The sequence below is a fragment of the Eurosta solidaginis genome, chromosome 4, assembly GCF_040869045.1.
Source record: "Eurosta solidaginis isolate ZX-2024a chromosome 4, ASM4086904v1, whole genome shotgun sequence".
Lineage (NCBI taxonomy): Eukaryota > Metazoa > Arthropoda > Insecta > Diptera > Tephritidae > Eurosta > Eurosta solidaginis.
In genome coordinates, this window is record NC_090322.1 from 206,426 (window position 1) to 224,710 (window position 18,285).

At 38.5% G+C, this 18,285-nt stretch overlaps 1 protein-coding gene across 5 annotated transcripts in view; it reads left to right on the forward strand.

Moving 5' to 3' along the window:
- The window catches only part of Myo10A (Myosin 10A), a 177,791-nt gene that overhangs the window by 86,904 nt on the left and 72,602 nt on the right, over positions 1 to 18,285 (forward strand). For all 5 annotated transcript variants that reach the window (XM_067779243.1, XM_067779240.1, XM_067779244.1 and 2 more), the window contains exons 2-3: positions 7,682 to 7,904; positions 10,729 to 17,646. In XM_067779243.1, the coding sequence (XP_067635344.1) occupies positions 7,779 to 7,904; positions 10,729 to 17,646 (7,044 nt within the window). In that variant the 5' untranslated portion in view covers positions 7,682 to 7,778. The remainder of the gene's footprint in view (positions 1 to 7,681; positions 7,905 to 10,728; positions 17,647 to 18,285) is intronic.

Consider the following 18,285-nt stretch of genomic DNA (forward strand, 5'->3'; position numbering starts at 1 on the left):
ATCAAATACTTTATTGTGAAGAGAAGGCGATATTTTAGTATTTCATTTTCTGCGGCATTCGTAATTTATAAGGTGGAAAACTTTTTCTGTTACTACTACGTAAGTTTTACCACTATTCCGTTTAATTTGGATTTTTAGCGCGACAAGGAACCTTTGTCAGTGCTTCAACTAGTTTCATCGATTTCTTGGTGATCCACATCTGACTCAATGTTTAGTTTTATTATTTTCATGGTTATCAATTTCAGATTTAAAGAGAGTAACTTGATAATCAGGATGGATTCCCGATCTTCATTATCAAACGTAAACACTTCGAATTCGGCGAATCCAATTTTAATTTTTTTTTTGATTTTCGCATTGAAAAACGCACAACTGTTTAGATCTCTCCGGAAATTTAAGGATCTCGCCAAATTAAAACAAGTAAGGAAGGGTAAGTACGGGTGTAACCGAACATTACATACTCAGTTGAGAGCTATAGAGACAAAGTAAGGGAAAATCACTATGTAGGAAAATGAACCTAGGGTAACCCTGGAATGTGTTTGTATGACATGTGTATCAAATGGAAGGTATTAAAAGGTATTTTAAGAGGGCCATAGTTCTATAGGTGGACGCCATTTAGGGATATCGCCATAAAGGTGGACCAGGGCTGACTCTAGAATTTGTATCAAATGAAAGGTGTTAATGAGTATTTTAAAAGGGAGTTGGCCTTAGTTCTATAGGTGGACGCCTTTTCGAGATATCCCCATAAAGTTGGACCAGGATTGACTCTAGAATTTGTTTGTACGATATGGGTATCAAATGAAAGGTGTTAATGAGTATTTTAAAAGGGCGTGGGCCTTAGTTCTATAGGTGGACGCCTTTTCGAAATATCGCCATAAAGGTGGACCAGGGGATATCGCCATAGAATTTGTTTGTACGATATGGGTATCAAATGAAAGGTGTTAATGAGTTTTTTAAAAGGGCGTGGGTATTAGTTCTATAGGTGGACGCCTTTTCGAGATATCGCCACAAAGGTGGACCAGGGGTGACTCTAGAATTTGTTTGTACGATATGGGTACCAAGTGAAAGGTGTCGCCATACGATATGGGTATCAAATGAAAGGTGTTAATGAGTTTTTTAAAAGGGCGTGGGCCTTAGTTCTATAGGTGGACGCCATTTTGAGATATCGCCATAAAGGTGGACCAGGGGTGACTCTAGAATTTGTTTGTACGATATGGGTATCAAATGAAAGGTGTTAAGGAGTATTTTAAAAGGGAGTGGGCCTTAGTTCTATAGGTGGACGCCTTTTCGGGATATCCCCATAAAGTTGGACCAGGAGGGACTCTAGAATTTATTTGTACGATATGGGTATCAAATGAAAAGTGTTAATTAGTTTTTTTTAAAAGGGCGTGGGCTTTAGTTCTATAGGTGGACGCCTTTTCGATATATCGCCATAAAGGTGGACCAGGGGTGACTCCAGAATTTGTTTGTACGATATGGGTACCAAATGTAAGGTGTCGCCATACGATATGGGTATCAAATGAAAGGTGTTAATGAGTTTTTTTAAAAGGGCGTGGGCCTTAGTTCTATAGGTGGACGCCATTTCGAGATATCGCCATAAAGGTGGACCAGGGGTTACTCTAGAATTTGTTTGTACGATATGGGTATCAAATAAAAGGTGTTAATGCATATTTATAAAGGGAGTGGGCCTTAGTTCTATAGGTGGACGCCTTTTCGGGATATCGTTATAAAGGTGGACCAGGGGTGACTCTAGAATTTGTTTGTACGATATGGGTATCAAACGAAAGGTGTTAATGAGTATTTTAAAATGGGGTGGACCCTAGTTCTACAGGTGGACGCCTTTTCGAGATATCGCCATAAAGGTGGACCAGGGGATATCGCCATAGAATTTGTTTGTACGATATGGGTATCAAATGAAAGGTGTTAATGAGTTTTTTAAAAGGGTGTGGGCCTTAATCCTATAGGTGGACGCCTTTGCGAGATATCGCCACAAAGGTTGACCAGCGGTGACTCTAGAATTTGTTTGTACGATATCGGTACCAAATGAAAGGTGTCGCCATACGATATGGGTATCAAATGAAAGGTGTTAATGAGTTTTTTAAAAGGGCGTGGGCCTTAGTTCTATAGGTGGACGCCATTTCGAGATATCGCCATAAAGGTGGACCAGGGGTGACTCTAGAATTTGTTTGTACGATATGGGTATCAAATGAAAGGTGTTAATGAGTATTTTAAAATGGCGTGGACCTTAGTTCTATAGGTGGACGCCTTTTCGAGATATCGCCATAAAGGTGGACCAGGGGTAACTCTAGAATTTGTTTGTACGATATGGGTATCAAATGAAAGGTGTTAATGAGTATATTAAAAGGGAGTGGGCCGTAGTTCTATAGGTGGACGCCTTTTCGAGATATCGCCATAAAGGTGGGCCAGGGGTGACTCTATAATGTGTTTGTACAATATGGGTATCAAACTAAAGGTATTAATGAGTGTTTTAAAATGGCGCGGACCTTAGTTCTATAGGTGGACGCCTTTTCGAGATATAGCCATAAAGGTGGACCAGGGGTGACTCTATAATGTGTTTGTACGATATGGGTATCAAATTAAAGGTATTAATGAGGGTTTTAAAAGGGAGTGGTGGTAGTTGTATATGTGAAGGCGTTTTCGAGTTATCGACCAAAATGTGGACCAGGGTGTCCCAGGCCATCATCTGTCGAGTACCACGAACAGTATTCCTGCCAAGATTCCAAGTGCTTTTGATTTCGCCCTGCAGAACTTTTTCATTTTCTTCTAATTAATATGGTAGGTGTCACACCCGTTTTACAATTTTTTTTTCTAAAGTTATATTTTGCGTCAATAAACCAATCCAATTACCATGTTTCATCCCTTTTTTCGTATTTGGTATAGAATTATGGCATTTTTTCCATTTTTCGTAATTTTCGATATCGAAAAAGTGGGCGTGGTCATAGTCGGATATCGGCCATTTTTCATACCAGTACAAAGTGAGTTCAGATTACGTGAATTGAGTTTAGTAAAGATATATAGATTTTTGCTCAAGTTATCGTGTTAACGGCCGAGCGGAAGGACAGACGGTCGACTGTTTATAAAACTGGGCGTGCCTTAAACCGATTTCGACCTTTTTCACAGAAACCAGTTATCGTCCTAGTGTTTAAGCCCCTACCAAATTTCACGAGGATTGGTAAATTTTTGTTCAACTTATGGCATTAAAAGTATCCTAGACAAATTAAATTAAAAAGGGCGGAGCCACGCCCATTTTGAAATTTTTTTTTTTATTTTTGTATTTTGTTGCATCATATCGTTTCTGGAGTTGAATGTTGACATAATTTACTTATATACTGTAAAGATATTAACTTTTTTTTTAAATTTGACTTTAAAAAAATTTTTTTTTAAAAGTGGGCGTTGTGGTTCTCCGATTTTGCTAATTTTTATTAAGCATACATATAGTAATAGGAGTAACGTCCCTGCCAAATTTCATCATGATATCTTCAACGACTGCCAAAGTACAGCTTGCAAAACTTCTAAATTACCTTCTTTTAAAAGTGGGCGGTGCCACGCCCGTTGTCCAAAATTTTACTAATTTTCTATTCTGCGTCATAAGTTCATCTCACCTACCAATTTTCATCGCTTTATCCGTCTTTGGTAATGAATTATCGCACTTTTTCGATTTGTCGAAATTTTCGATATGGAAAAAGTGGGCGTGGTTATAGTCCGATATCGTTCATTTTAAATAGCGATCTGAGATGAGTGCCCAGGAGCCTGCATACCAAATTTCATCAAGATATCTCAAAATTTACTCAAGTTATTGTGTTAACGGACGGACGGACATGGCTCAATCAAATTTTTTTTCGATCCTGATGATTTTGATATATGTAAGTCTATATCTATCTCGATTCCTTTATACCTGTACAACCAACCGTTAGCCAATCAAAGTTAATATACTCTGTGAGCTCTGCTCAATTGAGTATAAACAGTTAACACTGCACTTTTCACTCAAATGGGACACTTTTAAATGTAATTTACTAAAGCGTTCATACTTAGTGCGTAACTTTTACATTAAAGAAATCAAATTACCATAAATTTAAATATTTCATGTTCGAATATCGACAATTTTAAAGTTGAGAGAACAGCCTTTGGCGGACAAGTAAAGTGACTAGCTTGTGATCGGAAGGTTGTGAGATCAAATCTATAGATAGAAAACGGGTTTTTATTAATTTTTATTTCTTTTAACGAAATATCTGCTTTGAAAATTTGTGATAAGTAAACTGGATGTGTGCTATTTGTTTGTACTACAAAAACTTGAGTAGATTTAAGAACTCAAACGGGTTATGCAATAGGTGCAATAACCGCTTATCTTGACAGAGGTCCGTTATTCGCGGCATAACAAATTTACAATAAAAGCCTAATTCTAGTTATCACTCCACTTTGTAAGTTTTCTATTTTGCAATAATCGCTTACTACGACCTAAGCTATTTCTACTTTATACTAAAATGTGCCGCTTTGTTAAGAAAATATGTTTGCAATAACCGCTTATCTCGAGATAGACGTATTATGCAACACAAATAAATGTTTACATTTCTTCTTAAGAACACATAAGCTACTTATGCAAATGTAAATTAGTACAGTTTCGAGTTTGGCTATTATGCACTTGCCAATAACTTCTCTATTAGTTTACCTAGAAGGATACTGGTTGGACAGAAATATGTAGCTTTAACCCTCCGATGAGTGAGAAGGTCCCTAGGGACCTTTTTGCCTTTTCAAACTGAAATTACTCCTACTTCGGCCACTACAGGGTAAGAAAAGCATCTTCAAATTCAAGAATAGAATATATATTTATTTGTTTTTTATTTTTCTTTTCATTTCAGGTATTACCAAGACCGATGGAAGGCAATGCACCGTCGTTTGCGGCTAGGTCAAGTAGACCGTCATGTCGCCTTTGCCGTTCTGAATACCGACGGCAGCGGAAAACGCGGGCATACTGCTTCGGCTGCGGCAACGCTGTTTGCGGAGAACATAGCACACTTTCACATCGCTGCAACACTTGCGCACAGGGCGGGAGACAAGAAGTACACGCTCAACAACACTAATTTTTAAACTTTTTTAAAATAGTCTTAAGAAAATTCAAGCAAAAAAAAAAAAAATTTTTAAATTATTTTTGTATATAGAATCTAGTTATAAACAATAAAAACAATAAAAACAAAAAAAAAATAATAATTTTTCTTTTCATTTCAGGTATTACCAAGACCGATGGAAGGCAATGCACCGTCGTTTGCGGCTAGGTCAAGTAGACCGTCATGTCGCCTTTGCCGTTCTGAGTACGGACGGCAGCGGAAAACGCGGGCATACTGCTTCGGCTGCGGCAACGTTGTTTGCGGAGAACATAACACACTTTTACATCGCTGCAACACTTGTGAACAGGGCGGGGGACAAGAAGTACATGCTCAACAACAATAATTTTTAAACTTTTTTAAAATAGTCTTAAGAAAATTCAAGCAAAAAAAAAAAAAATTTAAAAATTGAAAAAATTATTTTTGTATGTAGAATTTAGTTATAAACAATAAAAACAAAAAAAAATATTTTATATGAAAAAATATGATTTACAAAAAAAGGTCCGTAGGGACCTTTTCGCACGGCCGTGAAGTTCAGAACTGTCACTCATCGGAGGGTTAATTCGAGAACACCATAGCACTAATAACTCAAATTCTTCTTAAGTCGACTTAAGCGGTTATTGCATGAGGCCACATAAATATTTCATTATAACAATCATTGTGGGGTTTAGCCAAAACCAAAACGTGATAAAAAAGTGTGTACTCCCAAAAAATAAAAAGTTTTAAAAATTTGTTCATTAAACGTTTGGAAATATTTGATGTACCCCGTTTTAAAACCCCATACAAATTTTATATAGTAAAGTGAAAGTTTGAAGAATCTGAGAGTTCTCGTTGATTTATAAAATATTTTATTTTTTATATTTAGATTTGACGTTTGCACACACGCTTACATTGGCGCAATGCATGCTTATTTGGGTTAGGGCAAAAAACGCCGGTTGTTTGCGTGCGTTCAAAAAACGCAGTGCGGTTTTATTAGGTTGGCTTGTAAGCGACCATATATGTATACGATAAGCGATAGCACAATGGCTACTTTGTGAAAATTAACGACAGCTTTTTTAGTTTGATTTCGATGGTCGTACTGTGAGGAAGTGTCGCACGCGCGCTTAAAACAGAGTACCAAAGAGTGCGTGTGAGACATGTTCACCGTTCAAGCATTGAAATCAAACTAAATAAATAATTGATTTTGCTTTCGTGCTCGCTACGCGTTCGTGTTTACTAACACATTCTCAATTTGGTAACCGTGTAAATGTAGTGGTGCCCACCGCTGTTTATGATAGAGATCCAATTTTATGTATTTGGCCTGTTGCTAACACCGAACCTTTACGAACCTTTTCGAGCCTTTTCGGATCTTTTTTGACAAATATCCGTTACGGTTTTTTTTTATTTAGTCGCCAAGCCCGCGATAAAATCTATGCAATAGCTTAAAAAACGAGCAAAAAATTTAAAATCATGTTCGACAGGTTTCTTCTGATTTAAAAAAAAACCTATGTAACAAAAAATTTATAATCGAATACAATTTTTCCCCATCGTGTGTCACCCCTTAGCAGAAATAACGTGCCTAATATGTATGTATGTACAATGATCAAATACTCATAAAATCTTTATTTTAAGACAAGTCCCGTTGGAAAACCCTATAAGTCGTTGAGAAAGCTTATAAATATGTGGTTAAACTAATAAATACCGACCTTAAGAAATAATAAAAACATCTTTTCGGTCAAAGATATTGAATAGACGAAAGAATAATTGCCTACAACTTGGAATATGTATGGATAGTGTTGAAAGACTGATGCTGGTTTTTTTTTTAACGGCGCATGTCGGTTAGTCTCTGCGAGCAAAAGGGAACTGTTCACTCTCTATCAGGGCTCTTATAAACTACCTGTATTAGTAAAAGTTTTATGATAGTAGTGGTAGTGGTTAATTTGCCAATCAATGAGCAAGACGAATGTAAGCATATTCCGTCAACAATTCGTGTGATACGAATCTGCACAGTTGTGCTATGAAATGAAGACCCCCCCTCTCTATAAACACACCAACAGGGAGACTATGGGCATTATCCTCTGCCCGGACGTATCCCAGACCAATAGCAGTTTTTGCAGGTGTATGTGTATACAAACTCTCGAATGCTTTTAAAATCAACTATGGAACGAACAATGACAAAGGTTGGAGAAAATGTTGCTTCTCAATTTGATTTTGGCTTTTTTTGCTAATATATGTAGACTTGACATTTTCCCAAAATGTTCTAAAATTAAAATTTTCAACTTGTCTACTATTAACGTTCGGTATTTGAGAATAATTTTAGTTCTGAAATTCATATCGAAATAAGATGAAGGAAAAATATTTACTGGGGGATTACAATGCGTAAGGCGGGCGATGAAAGTATGTAAACTGCATGAAAGGTGTTACAACGACATCTTATGGCGTCATTTATTGGTCCAGTAGCGTTGGTGTTAAGTATTAAGGTGTTAATATCCGACAAACTGTGTGCACATTGCTTTAACTCACGTACATTTTGGTATGCATTATTTGGCAGCAAATTTAAAACTTATATCGTAATTTATTCACAGGAATGATGGTGTTTGAACACGGTCTTCTTTGAAAGCCAACTTGCCCAGATTATTCAAAGAACGAATTCAACAAAGAGTTCACTGATACTCTTGAAAAATGGATTGGGTAGAAGGTGATTTGGTGTGGTTTGATCCAGGAGTAGGTCATCCAATACCTGGTGAAATTCAGGAAGTTCATCGTGCAGCGCAAGTGATTGTAGTGCAGGCGCTCATCAAAGGAAAGGTAATTTTGGTTATTATATATGCAGTGCTACGTCACATAATAATAAAAAGCAATAGCTCACAAATAAAAGTTCATTATTGTGATTGCTTAACTCAACACGGTTTCCGAAAACAATTTCATTCACACCATAATAAGTACAACAAAAATCGGAATGTCCGAACGCCTATAAACAATTTTTAGAAAAAAGGCAAAAGTGAAAATACCAGCGAAGTGATATCATTATTAAAGATCCTTTGAACCCTTGCTAACCTATAACTTTGTTGGCTATACACTGACTGTCAGTTTATCTCCGGGTCACACAAGAAGATGTCTAGCGATGTATATATCAACTAGTAAACCATAACACAACTGTGAGATTTGGAAAAAATATAAAATTGTATCAAACGACTAAAAAATGTTTACTTGGTCCATATACTATGGAAACTATTTCAGAGTTTTTACGTGGTCATTTCGGATTCAATTTGTAGTTATTTGGAGGATCTTGGTGACTCTTTCAGGGTACTTACATTGTCATTTATCCCCACAGAGTACAACAGCTGCTTTCTCAAACAACTTAAACATTGTACCTAAATTACTAATTTCTTCTCACTTGCAGCACCTCAAGTTTATTTTATCATAAGGTATACGTTTGAGGTTTCAATTATGTTGTCTTTTACAAAACGCGGCTTTTGTAATGCTGCATACATGACTCTTGCACTGAAGTTCTTGGCTTATCTTGCCACTATTTTCGTTAAATTTTAATCATAGGTCAGGACTATTCCTAGAAAGATTTAAGGTTCGGCGGACTGAAATTCTTCTAAGTAATTCAAAATTTATTGAAATAATATCGAGGTAAAAATCATAAGTAATGCCGAAATGGTCTGGTATTTAATGGTCCCTAATGTAATCCCTTAGTATGTAATATCCAGATCCCAAAAATATTCCGTAATGAAATTATCAGTCATTTTTGAGACATACCATTTCAAGATTTCAATATCTGCTAACCGATCGAAATAATAAAGATTCAACAAAGAAGAAATATTTGTAACATGCATGGTGTATATGTAATTTTTGAACACTTCGAAAATCGAATAATCGTTGGTTGAGTTGCGATTTTTCGAATAACCTAACTAAATTAACTATTGAAATAGTGAAATCCGATAAATAAACGACAAAAATCTAAAAGCGAATACTCGGTTAATGGAATTAAACAAAAAATTGTTAATTTTTCTGATCCGCTCCTTTTATTGTTATTATTTTACCTGTTGTAATTTTGTTCTTATCTTTTTCAATAGAGGCATATATTTACGACTCCTTGCAAAGTAACCGGGTTTAATTCCTTTATTTTTTTAACATTCGAATTCACTTCTACACGACTTTAAAATACTTTGTTTAGAAATACGAAAAGTTTTACAATGGAAAAATCATATATGTAATACTCCTATATTGCTACAAAGGGCTAGGTACATTCCGAAACGTCAGAGTGCCGATATATTGCTGTTTAAACGTTTTTATTTTTGTATTCAATAATCGAATGTATCTAAATTTAAATTTTGTCTTGTCACACTTATTTGGCTACAATCACAAAAATTTTATAGCCTCTCTTGTTTGATTTCGAATTGAAAACGCATTGCGAGCATTTTCTATTAGCAATATAGGAGTATTACATATATGGGAAGAATACATTTTTTCAAACTGTTTGTCAATATTCGTTTTGGAAAGTTTTGCTTACATTCTACCTCCATAAACAGACAAATATTCAAGCCTTGGTTCAGATTATTATTTATTAGCTGCAGCTGTAGCTTCGTTGTTTGTTTCTTCAAAATCCATTGATTTGAAATGAATTTTGATCTTCAAAAATCTTGCATTTAAAAATTATTCCGCTATACATATTTCAGAAACCCCTCCTAAAGTAGTTACGCTGTATGTATGCCGAATTTATCTGATAGTACTACAAACTCCTTGTTAAGCAATGCTCGCACTTGCAACTGAGAAATCTCTAGTTGTGAAGAAACTGCAGGGGAAAACCAATTGCCTGTTCATGTAGTTTGACAAGACCACAGAACAAGAAAAGCCTATGCGTGATGCAGACAGAACTGTTGTGCAGCAGCTGCACATACACCACACCACAAATCATCCACTCATTACAACTTGTTTTCTCGCCATATCTTGGACAGTCAATTAATGCATACGTACGTACGTACTTTTGTTGTTACTTTGAAACTGGGATGAATGGCAAGACATTGGAGTATGGTGAATATTTGCTGGTTGCTCGCTGTCTCTTTTAGTGGTTTTGCTCGGTGTGTTATGAACTAACGGTTCATTCTTTGGACCGTTATTGTATCGTGTGGATGTGTGCTTTGTATTTGGCGTTTAATTTTTTGATAGCATTCAAAGTAATAAGTTGCTTGCTATAATAAAAAAAGCTGGACACTTTCGAATGCGCATTGTACGCTTTCATTTGGAGCCATGGCAACGTTGCGGTTCTATTACACCCAGCCCTGCTCCATCACCTTCGATTACAATTCTATCACCACACATTTTACGCCGGCAACGTCCACCAAGCCTTGAAACCATTAACTCTGCAGATGGAGATACCCAAATGCTCCAAATACTCCAAATAAAGCAGAAACGTGATCAGGAACGTAAATCAAAAAATCGCTACCCGCAATATGTAAAGAAATTGTCTACACTATGTAGCGACATATTGGCTAAACATGTTTGTATTTACTAACTAGTTATTGATACGCACTCGAATATGCATGCATATGTATTAAATTTTAGTTTTAATGAGTACAAAATTAATTAAGAAAATTCATAAATAATATCTTAATATACATTTAAGGCACAAACGTTTGCACTGCAACCCGGTGAGGGAAATCTACGACCACGCCAAGATCTCGGTACTAGCGGTGTTGAGGATATGACCATGTTGGAGGATTTGCACGAAGCTTCATTGCTATGGAATTTACGTTTACGTTACGACAAAGGTCTTATATATACATTTGCTGGCAGCATTTTGATAGCTGTTAATCCATATAAAATGTTTCCCGATTCGTACGGATTGGAAGTAGCAAAAAAATATGCTGGTAAACCTTTGGGTACAATGCCGCCACATTTGTTTGCTATTGGCGCAGCTGCACATGCTGCCTTACCATCTCCTCAAGTTGTTGTAATATCCGGTGAATCAGGTTCAGGAAAAACTGAATCTACAAAATTGGTCATGCAATATTTAGCTGCTGTGGTGCCAGGTGGTGGTTCAGCATCGGCAGTTATTGCTGAACAAATACTAGAAGCAGCACCCTTGTTAGAGGCTTTCGGCAATGCACGTACAGCGCGCAATGATAATAGTTCACGTTTTGGTAAATATCTGGAAGTCTATTTTAAAAATGGCGCCATAGTGGGTGCAAAAATTACACAGTACCTATTGGAAAAATCACGTATTGTAACACAAGCACCCGGCGAACGGAACTATCATGTGTTCTACGAAATGCTTGGTGGTTTGTCTGAGACTGAACGGACAAAATATGGTTTGCTTGAGGCGGATAAGTATTTTTATTTAAATCAAGGTGCGGCCGATTGCGCGTCAGGACGTGTGGATTGGGAGTCTCTTCAAAGTGCTATGCAAGTGTTGGGTGTTTCGGAAGGCGAACGTGAGGGTATTATACGCGTACTGGCATCGGTGTTACATTTAGGAAATATTTACTTTCATCGTCGTCAATTACGCCATGGCCAGGAAGGCGTAGAAGTTGGTTCTGATGCTGAAATCAAATGGGCCGCTCATTTATTACATATATCAGCCGAGGGACTACATAGAGCATTGACTAGTCGCATTACAGAGGCACGCTCAGAACGTTTGCACACACCACTTGGTATTGATCAGGCGCTTGATTCCAGAGATGCATTTGCAAAAGCCTTATATGCAGGACTCTTCAATTGGCTAGTATCGCGCATAAATTCCATCGTACAAAAGGGTGGCACTCATGATGCTCATCGAATATCAATATTGGACATTTTTGGTTTCGAAGATTTGGCAGAGAATTCTTTCGAACAATTATGCATAAACTACGCTAATGAAAATCTTCAACTGTATTTTAATAAACATGTTTTTAAATTGGAACAAGCTGAGTACTCGAGAGAGCGTCTCGAATGGACGCCGCTTACATGGGATGATAATCTGCCAGTAATTCATTTATTGGCCAAAAAACCTGTAGGAATATTTCATTTGCTTGACGATGAATCGAACTTTCCACGTGCAACAGACATGAGTTTCCTAGAAAAGTGTCATTATAATCATGCGTTGAATGAATTATATTCTCGTCCTCGTATTGGTGCACAAGAATTCGGTATTACTCACTATGCCGGTCAAGTTTGGTATTGTGTAGATGGATTTTTGGATAAGAACAGAGATGCTTTGAGAGGTGATGTGCTGGAGCTTTTGGCATCAAGCAAACTTCAGTTGGTAGTTGACCTAACGAAACAGCTCAGAGCTCAACGAGATTCTGGCAAAACTCTTCCGAAGGGTAGTAATGGCCGGTTTGTTACTATGAAGCCGCGTACTCCTACTGTTGCTGCAAGATTTTCGGACTCACTCCAACAACTCCTTCAATCTATGGGTCGCTGCAATCCCTGGTTCGTGCGCTGTATTAAGCCGAACAATGATAAGCATGCTTTAAAAATGGATATGCCTTGCGTACTACAACAGCTGCGTTATTTAGGCATGCTCGATACCATTCAAATCAGACAAAAGGGTTACCCAGTGCGTCTTAAGTTTCAACATTTTGTTGAGCGTTACCGTCACCTTTTGCGAACGCCTCTGCCTCGGGGTACACCATATCGTGAATTGTGTCGTATTATATTAGAATCTCTTCCACGCACTGGCATAGAAGGACCTGATTATCAATTAGGAGCCACACGAGTATTTCTACGAGAGGCGCTTCACAGGATGTTAGAAAGTGGTCGCTCGGATCGCCTAAAAGCGGCAGCAGTTGTTATACAAAAGAACGTTCGGGGTATGCTTGTGCGTCGCCACATAGCCCGCAAGAAAAAGGCAGCCATAAAGATTCAGTCTAAATGGCGTAGTCATCGTGAAATGAAAAAGTACACACAATTGAAGAAGAGTGTAATTCAAGCGCAATCACTATGGCGTGGCAAGCAAGATCGGAAGAGGGCAGCTAAACTTAAAGCAGAACACAAGAGACGATTGGAAGCTCAAAAGGCACAAAAGGAACGTGAGGCTAAAAAGTCTGCAAAGGAGCACATTGAGCGTAGTCAAGTCGCCTACTGGGACATACCAGCTGAATTGGCTTTCATATATTCAAAAATAGATGGATGGACACCAGTACATGGTGATCGCCATCTTGTTAAAGTAGTTGGGACAGTTCCAGGGCCCCCAGTAGCTGGAGATCTTCCAGAAGATTTGGATCAATACACGTTTGGAAAGTTCAGTTCCGTCTACTGCAATGGGTTGCGTTTATCACCACGTCGAGAACCGATAACGACACCACTCCTCACGAGAGCTGCTTCAAGAGATCAAGATTTCCAAGATTCTTTGGCTGTATTCAAGTTGATTCTGCGTTGGACAAATGATAAAACTCTTGATGGCAATAAGGAAAAAGTGTTATCCGATTACATTGTACATAAGGGCTTGTCATCCCGTGGTTTACGTGACGAAATACTTGTTCAATTATGTAACCAAGTGTATAATGCTGAGGAGCCTTACTCTCAACGAATATGGCAGTTAATGGCACATTGCCTTTCATGCTTTCAACCTGGTCCGGCATTTAGTAAATATTTAATGAAGTTCATAATGGACAATGCACCACCCTCTATGAGGGAGCTTTTACTGAAAAAGATTTTACGGCATTCTAGTAATACACAAGCAAATACATGTCGAAGTTTTGTACCATCGTGGGTTGAATGGCGGGCCATATCAAAAATATCAGATATTGCTGTATCTTTGACGATGCCAGACGATGTTTCACAAACTGTGGCAATTGATTCATGGACGACTTGTGAGGAAGCTGCATCATTGGCTATTTCAACTCTTGGTATATCAAATAGAGGCTGGACTATTGTTCTAGATGATGGAAAGCAAGTTACTGATTCATGCGGGTTAGATTATGTTTTAGATCTTATATCTCAAAAAGAATTATGCCCGGCATTTCCTGCACTGCGCAGTGATCTTATGAAAACTGGAGCAAAGTTTATTCGAGCTAACATGCCTGATATGGAGCCAACTAGCTTGAAGAGACCACAAGTTCCCCCTCCTGAACCACCAAAAGCTAAAAGCACTACAACGAGAGAATTTCCAATACATGAACCTCAAATTGAACCACCAGTTAGAAAGACATCAAGGGATATATTGTCGAGAAATTCGGCACTTAACGAACGATATTTTGAACCAGAAAAAACCCGTTCTAAATCACTAGATGACCTATTAGCAGGAGATGTTGCAGACATCGATACAACTACTCCTGATCCAGAGCCGTTGACAAATCTTGGACTATCAGAAAGTCGTCTGAATGAAAGATATCACTCTGCAGAACGGTTGGCTCCAATGGGAAAGGAAACCGGACCACGATATCAAAAATCACAGCACGCTGGTCGTCGGTCACATGCTGGTTCCCATTCCAGTAAATATGGACAAATAGACAAATCTGATTATGCAACTCGTTCCTCAGCAATGTCCGATACAAGCGAAGCACCATCATTAGCTTCTCATGTAAGAAGAGTGCGTGTACCATCGCAGGCCTCTGATGTTGATCAATTTCTTGATGATTTATTTAGTCCTGTATTAGATGGCTCTTTAGATGAACTATCTGATGCGAGATCATTGGCTGCAAGTATAAGAGGAGGTGGGGAAAGATTTGAAGATAATTCCCCATTACTTTCGGATATTTGTGATTTTCTTGAGGCACCAAAAATTTTGCAAAGTTCAGTGGATATGTTAACAAACGAGGGTGCTCTTTGTGAAAAAATCAAGGGTGGTGGCGATAAAAGAAATGCAGAGGAGAAATCGCCCTCAACAGATAACTTAGACGAGTACATAACGGGACTATTCAAGCCTATTTTCATTAATGAGGCTGTGAACACTTTGACAAAACAAGCTGAGTTAATAGAAATCATTAAGGGGGGTGGCACAACGCATACTCAATCTACATCTAATGCCACCTTTGTCACATCACCTGTCGTCAGCCCAATAAGTCCTCTAATTACAAATGCCGATAATATAATGCAAATGATTAATATACCATCTGATGCTGATCCCAATGTATACCAACAACAGGTTCAACGAGCGTTTTTACAATCTGCAATGGCACAAAATTTGCAAATTCAACAACAATTGCTAGCTCAGAATCAGGCACTTCAAACATTACTAAGCCAACAGGATGCGCCTACAGGTACAACCTCGCCACCACTCGTACCTGCTCTAACAACTGTTCAACCATCCAGTAATTCCAACACTATTGGCACAACAAAAGTAAATAATTCACCTCTAACAAACCAAAACAATGTACGTAAGCAAAGTGTTAAGAATCGAATATCTCAGTTTTCTGACAATGATAATCGCAACAGAATAACTTCAACAGAAATTGGAGGGCCAGTCATACCCCCACCACCACCTCCGCCGATGCCACCACCTATTGAAGCCAAAGATCCATCTGAGACGCGACATTTTCTCGATCCATATGGTCGTGCAAAAACTGTGCGAATAGGAAAGTGGCGTTGGCCTCCACCACAAGATGCGCCACAGTTTGAGACAGAAGAAGACTTTTTCGCCTTTAAGATGCGACACTCACAGAGAAAAACTACACCACAATCTCAATTTCACAGCAGCAATGGCTCTTTAACTGGCTCTGCCATGGAATGGGAAGAGTTTGAGATAGATACATCCAAGAGTCCATCTCCTACTACCAATATGGCACCAATGCATGCCCAAATGGTCCGAGCTACATTGAAGATTGAAACGACAGGTGGAAAAATGTCTAATAAAGAAATAATTGAACAGCAGCAACAAACGATTTTAAGTACTAAAATTTCCAAAAAGAGTTTCGAGATCGGTGCAGAGCGTCCACCGCCAGGTAGTGTTGGAAAACTTAAATTAAGCTCAGAAATGCGCCAAAGACTAGAACAAGTTACTGCTGGCCACTCTGTACGGTCAACAGTTAGTACAAAATCTGAGCACAGAGCCCCAGCAAAGCTCGAGGATACAAGAAAATTGATGCTGCAACAACAATTGAGTGGACATTTTATGAATACGGAAGACAAGCATGCTCAGGATTTGCCTTCGGTTCGTACGCAAATAGAGCGTATGGAGGGAAAACTTTCTCCACCTCCGACTTGGCCCGCTGTTGTTCCGCCAGCACCAAATGTTCCGGCGCCTCCACCGCCCATAAGACCCCCAACAAGCGCTCCGCCCGCACCACCACCAGCACAAAAGTCTCCACCCACTTCACAAGAATTGGAAGTAGAAGCCGTTCTATTCCGTACACAAAGTGGTAAAGATATTCCAGCATTTATACAGCGTCAAGATCGTGACACATTTGGTGCACGCCATAACTGGAACGGTTCCGATGATTCGAAAGAAACATACGACTCTTGGGGACGAGCTGAAGCGGCCAAACTAGATATGGTTTACGAGACCTGTTTTAAAAAAGAAATTAAAAATGAGCGCGAACGATCAAGATCGCGATCGCGGTCAAGGGACCGCGATGATTTCTCAGAATCCGTTTGGGACCGTGCGGAAGTTGAAGGACCTTCTTCCAGTGGTAGCGACCGAGAGAGGGAAAAAGAGCGAGAAAAACGAGAGCGTATTTATGAAATTCGTCAGGTGGAACGTGAAAAAGAGAGTCATAAAGTATATCACCCTGCTCCGCCAAAAGTAATTACAGCCACTATTGAACGTGGAGATGCTCCTAAAGCGGTACAAAGGGAGCGTAAGCTCTCACAGCCTACATCGGTGCCCTTGCATAAACAAACGACAACAATAACATCGACCTCCACAAATGCTCCTGTTACATTCCGTACACATATGGCACAAAAATATGAAAAAGAACGTAAACGGAAATCTTCTGCATCCACTGTCCAATCGCAAAGTACACGCCGTGATGAAGAAACCGATGGAGGTGACGAATGGCCATTACCATCTATACCAGCACCCGTTCCAGCACCACCATCCATTAAAAGCCCGGCGACTGCTTGTTTTACATACAACAGGGTACCATGGAAATTACGTGTCCGCAAAGAAGTATTCCATCCCAACGAAGCAATTGGGCCGCCTGTCGCTTTAGATTTGTTATTTATACAAGTGGTGTCTGACGTTTTTGGATTAACTCCTTGCTTGCGCCTTTCACCACAGGAGAAGTCTGTAGCGCTAAGCATGCTAAATAGTCATGGCGTAACTATCGAGTCAATACATAGTCACAATGTCCGAGCAATAGTGAAACGTCACCTTATCGATATGGCCCGTAGTTGGCCACTCTATTTTGCGCGTATTTTTGCTGTGCAAGGTGCCCCACAGTACCCGGACGTCTCAATAATGGGCATATCTCATCAAGGAATATATTTAGCGCGACGAGACGCTGATTACCTTATTGTCGTTCAGTCCATATCGCTTAGTGAAGTCCAGAATGCAGTCACTTTACCGCGTCCTGCATCACTACAACTGAATTTGAGAAATGGAAATCACTTAGCTTTGCATGCAGTTCGAGCAGCTTCCATACAGGCGATGATTACAATATTTGTACAAGAATATCACAAGGTAAGTGAGATATTTTATAAAGACTGATTTTTCCCACATACATATATATTTGTTATCTCTTGCACATGACTTCATTACAACCTTTAGGTTAACTGACGCTCGGTTTTCTTTTAAAGCCTGCTAAAAATTATAATTTCAGAATGAATCATTAGCGACGAAAACCAAAAAAAATATTTTTTTTTTCTAAAATAATTGCGCAAGTTGGTTTACATCTTAGTATCTTGAAACCCTTAAATGAATGCGAAAACCTGTCATTCTCTTATGTTCAAAAATTAAAATTGGAAAGACGTATGAAACCTCATAAAACTAGCAAGCAGCGCCATCTATATATTTTGAGTGAAAAGTAATTTGAAATTGAAAAAAAAAAAACTTGTTTGTAAATATGTAGGTTTGGTTCTGTCCCAGTACTTTCGAAAATATTTAAATTTTTTTCAATTACATAACGAGGAATTGCAAGAGAACTTTTGAATTTGCCATCCCATTCCTTAAAGGAATTGTGAAAGTAGCTGAAATGAATTAAAACTGGCTGCGATTCCTAAGGGTTCGAGATATAGACCAACTATTAGGTTTTACACATAATAATAATAATACACCGTAACTTTTAAATGGGACCTTACAATCTTAAATTTATACATACTG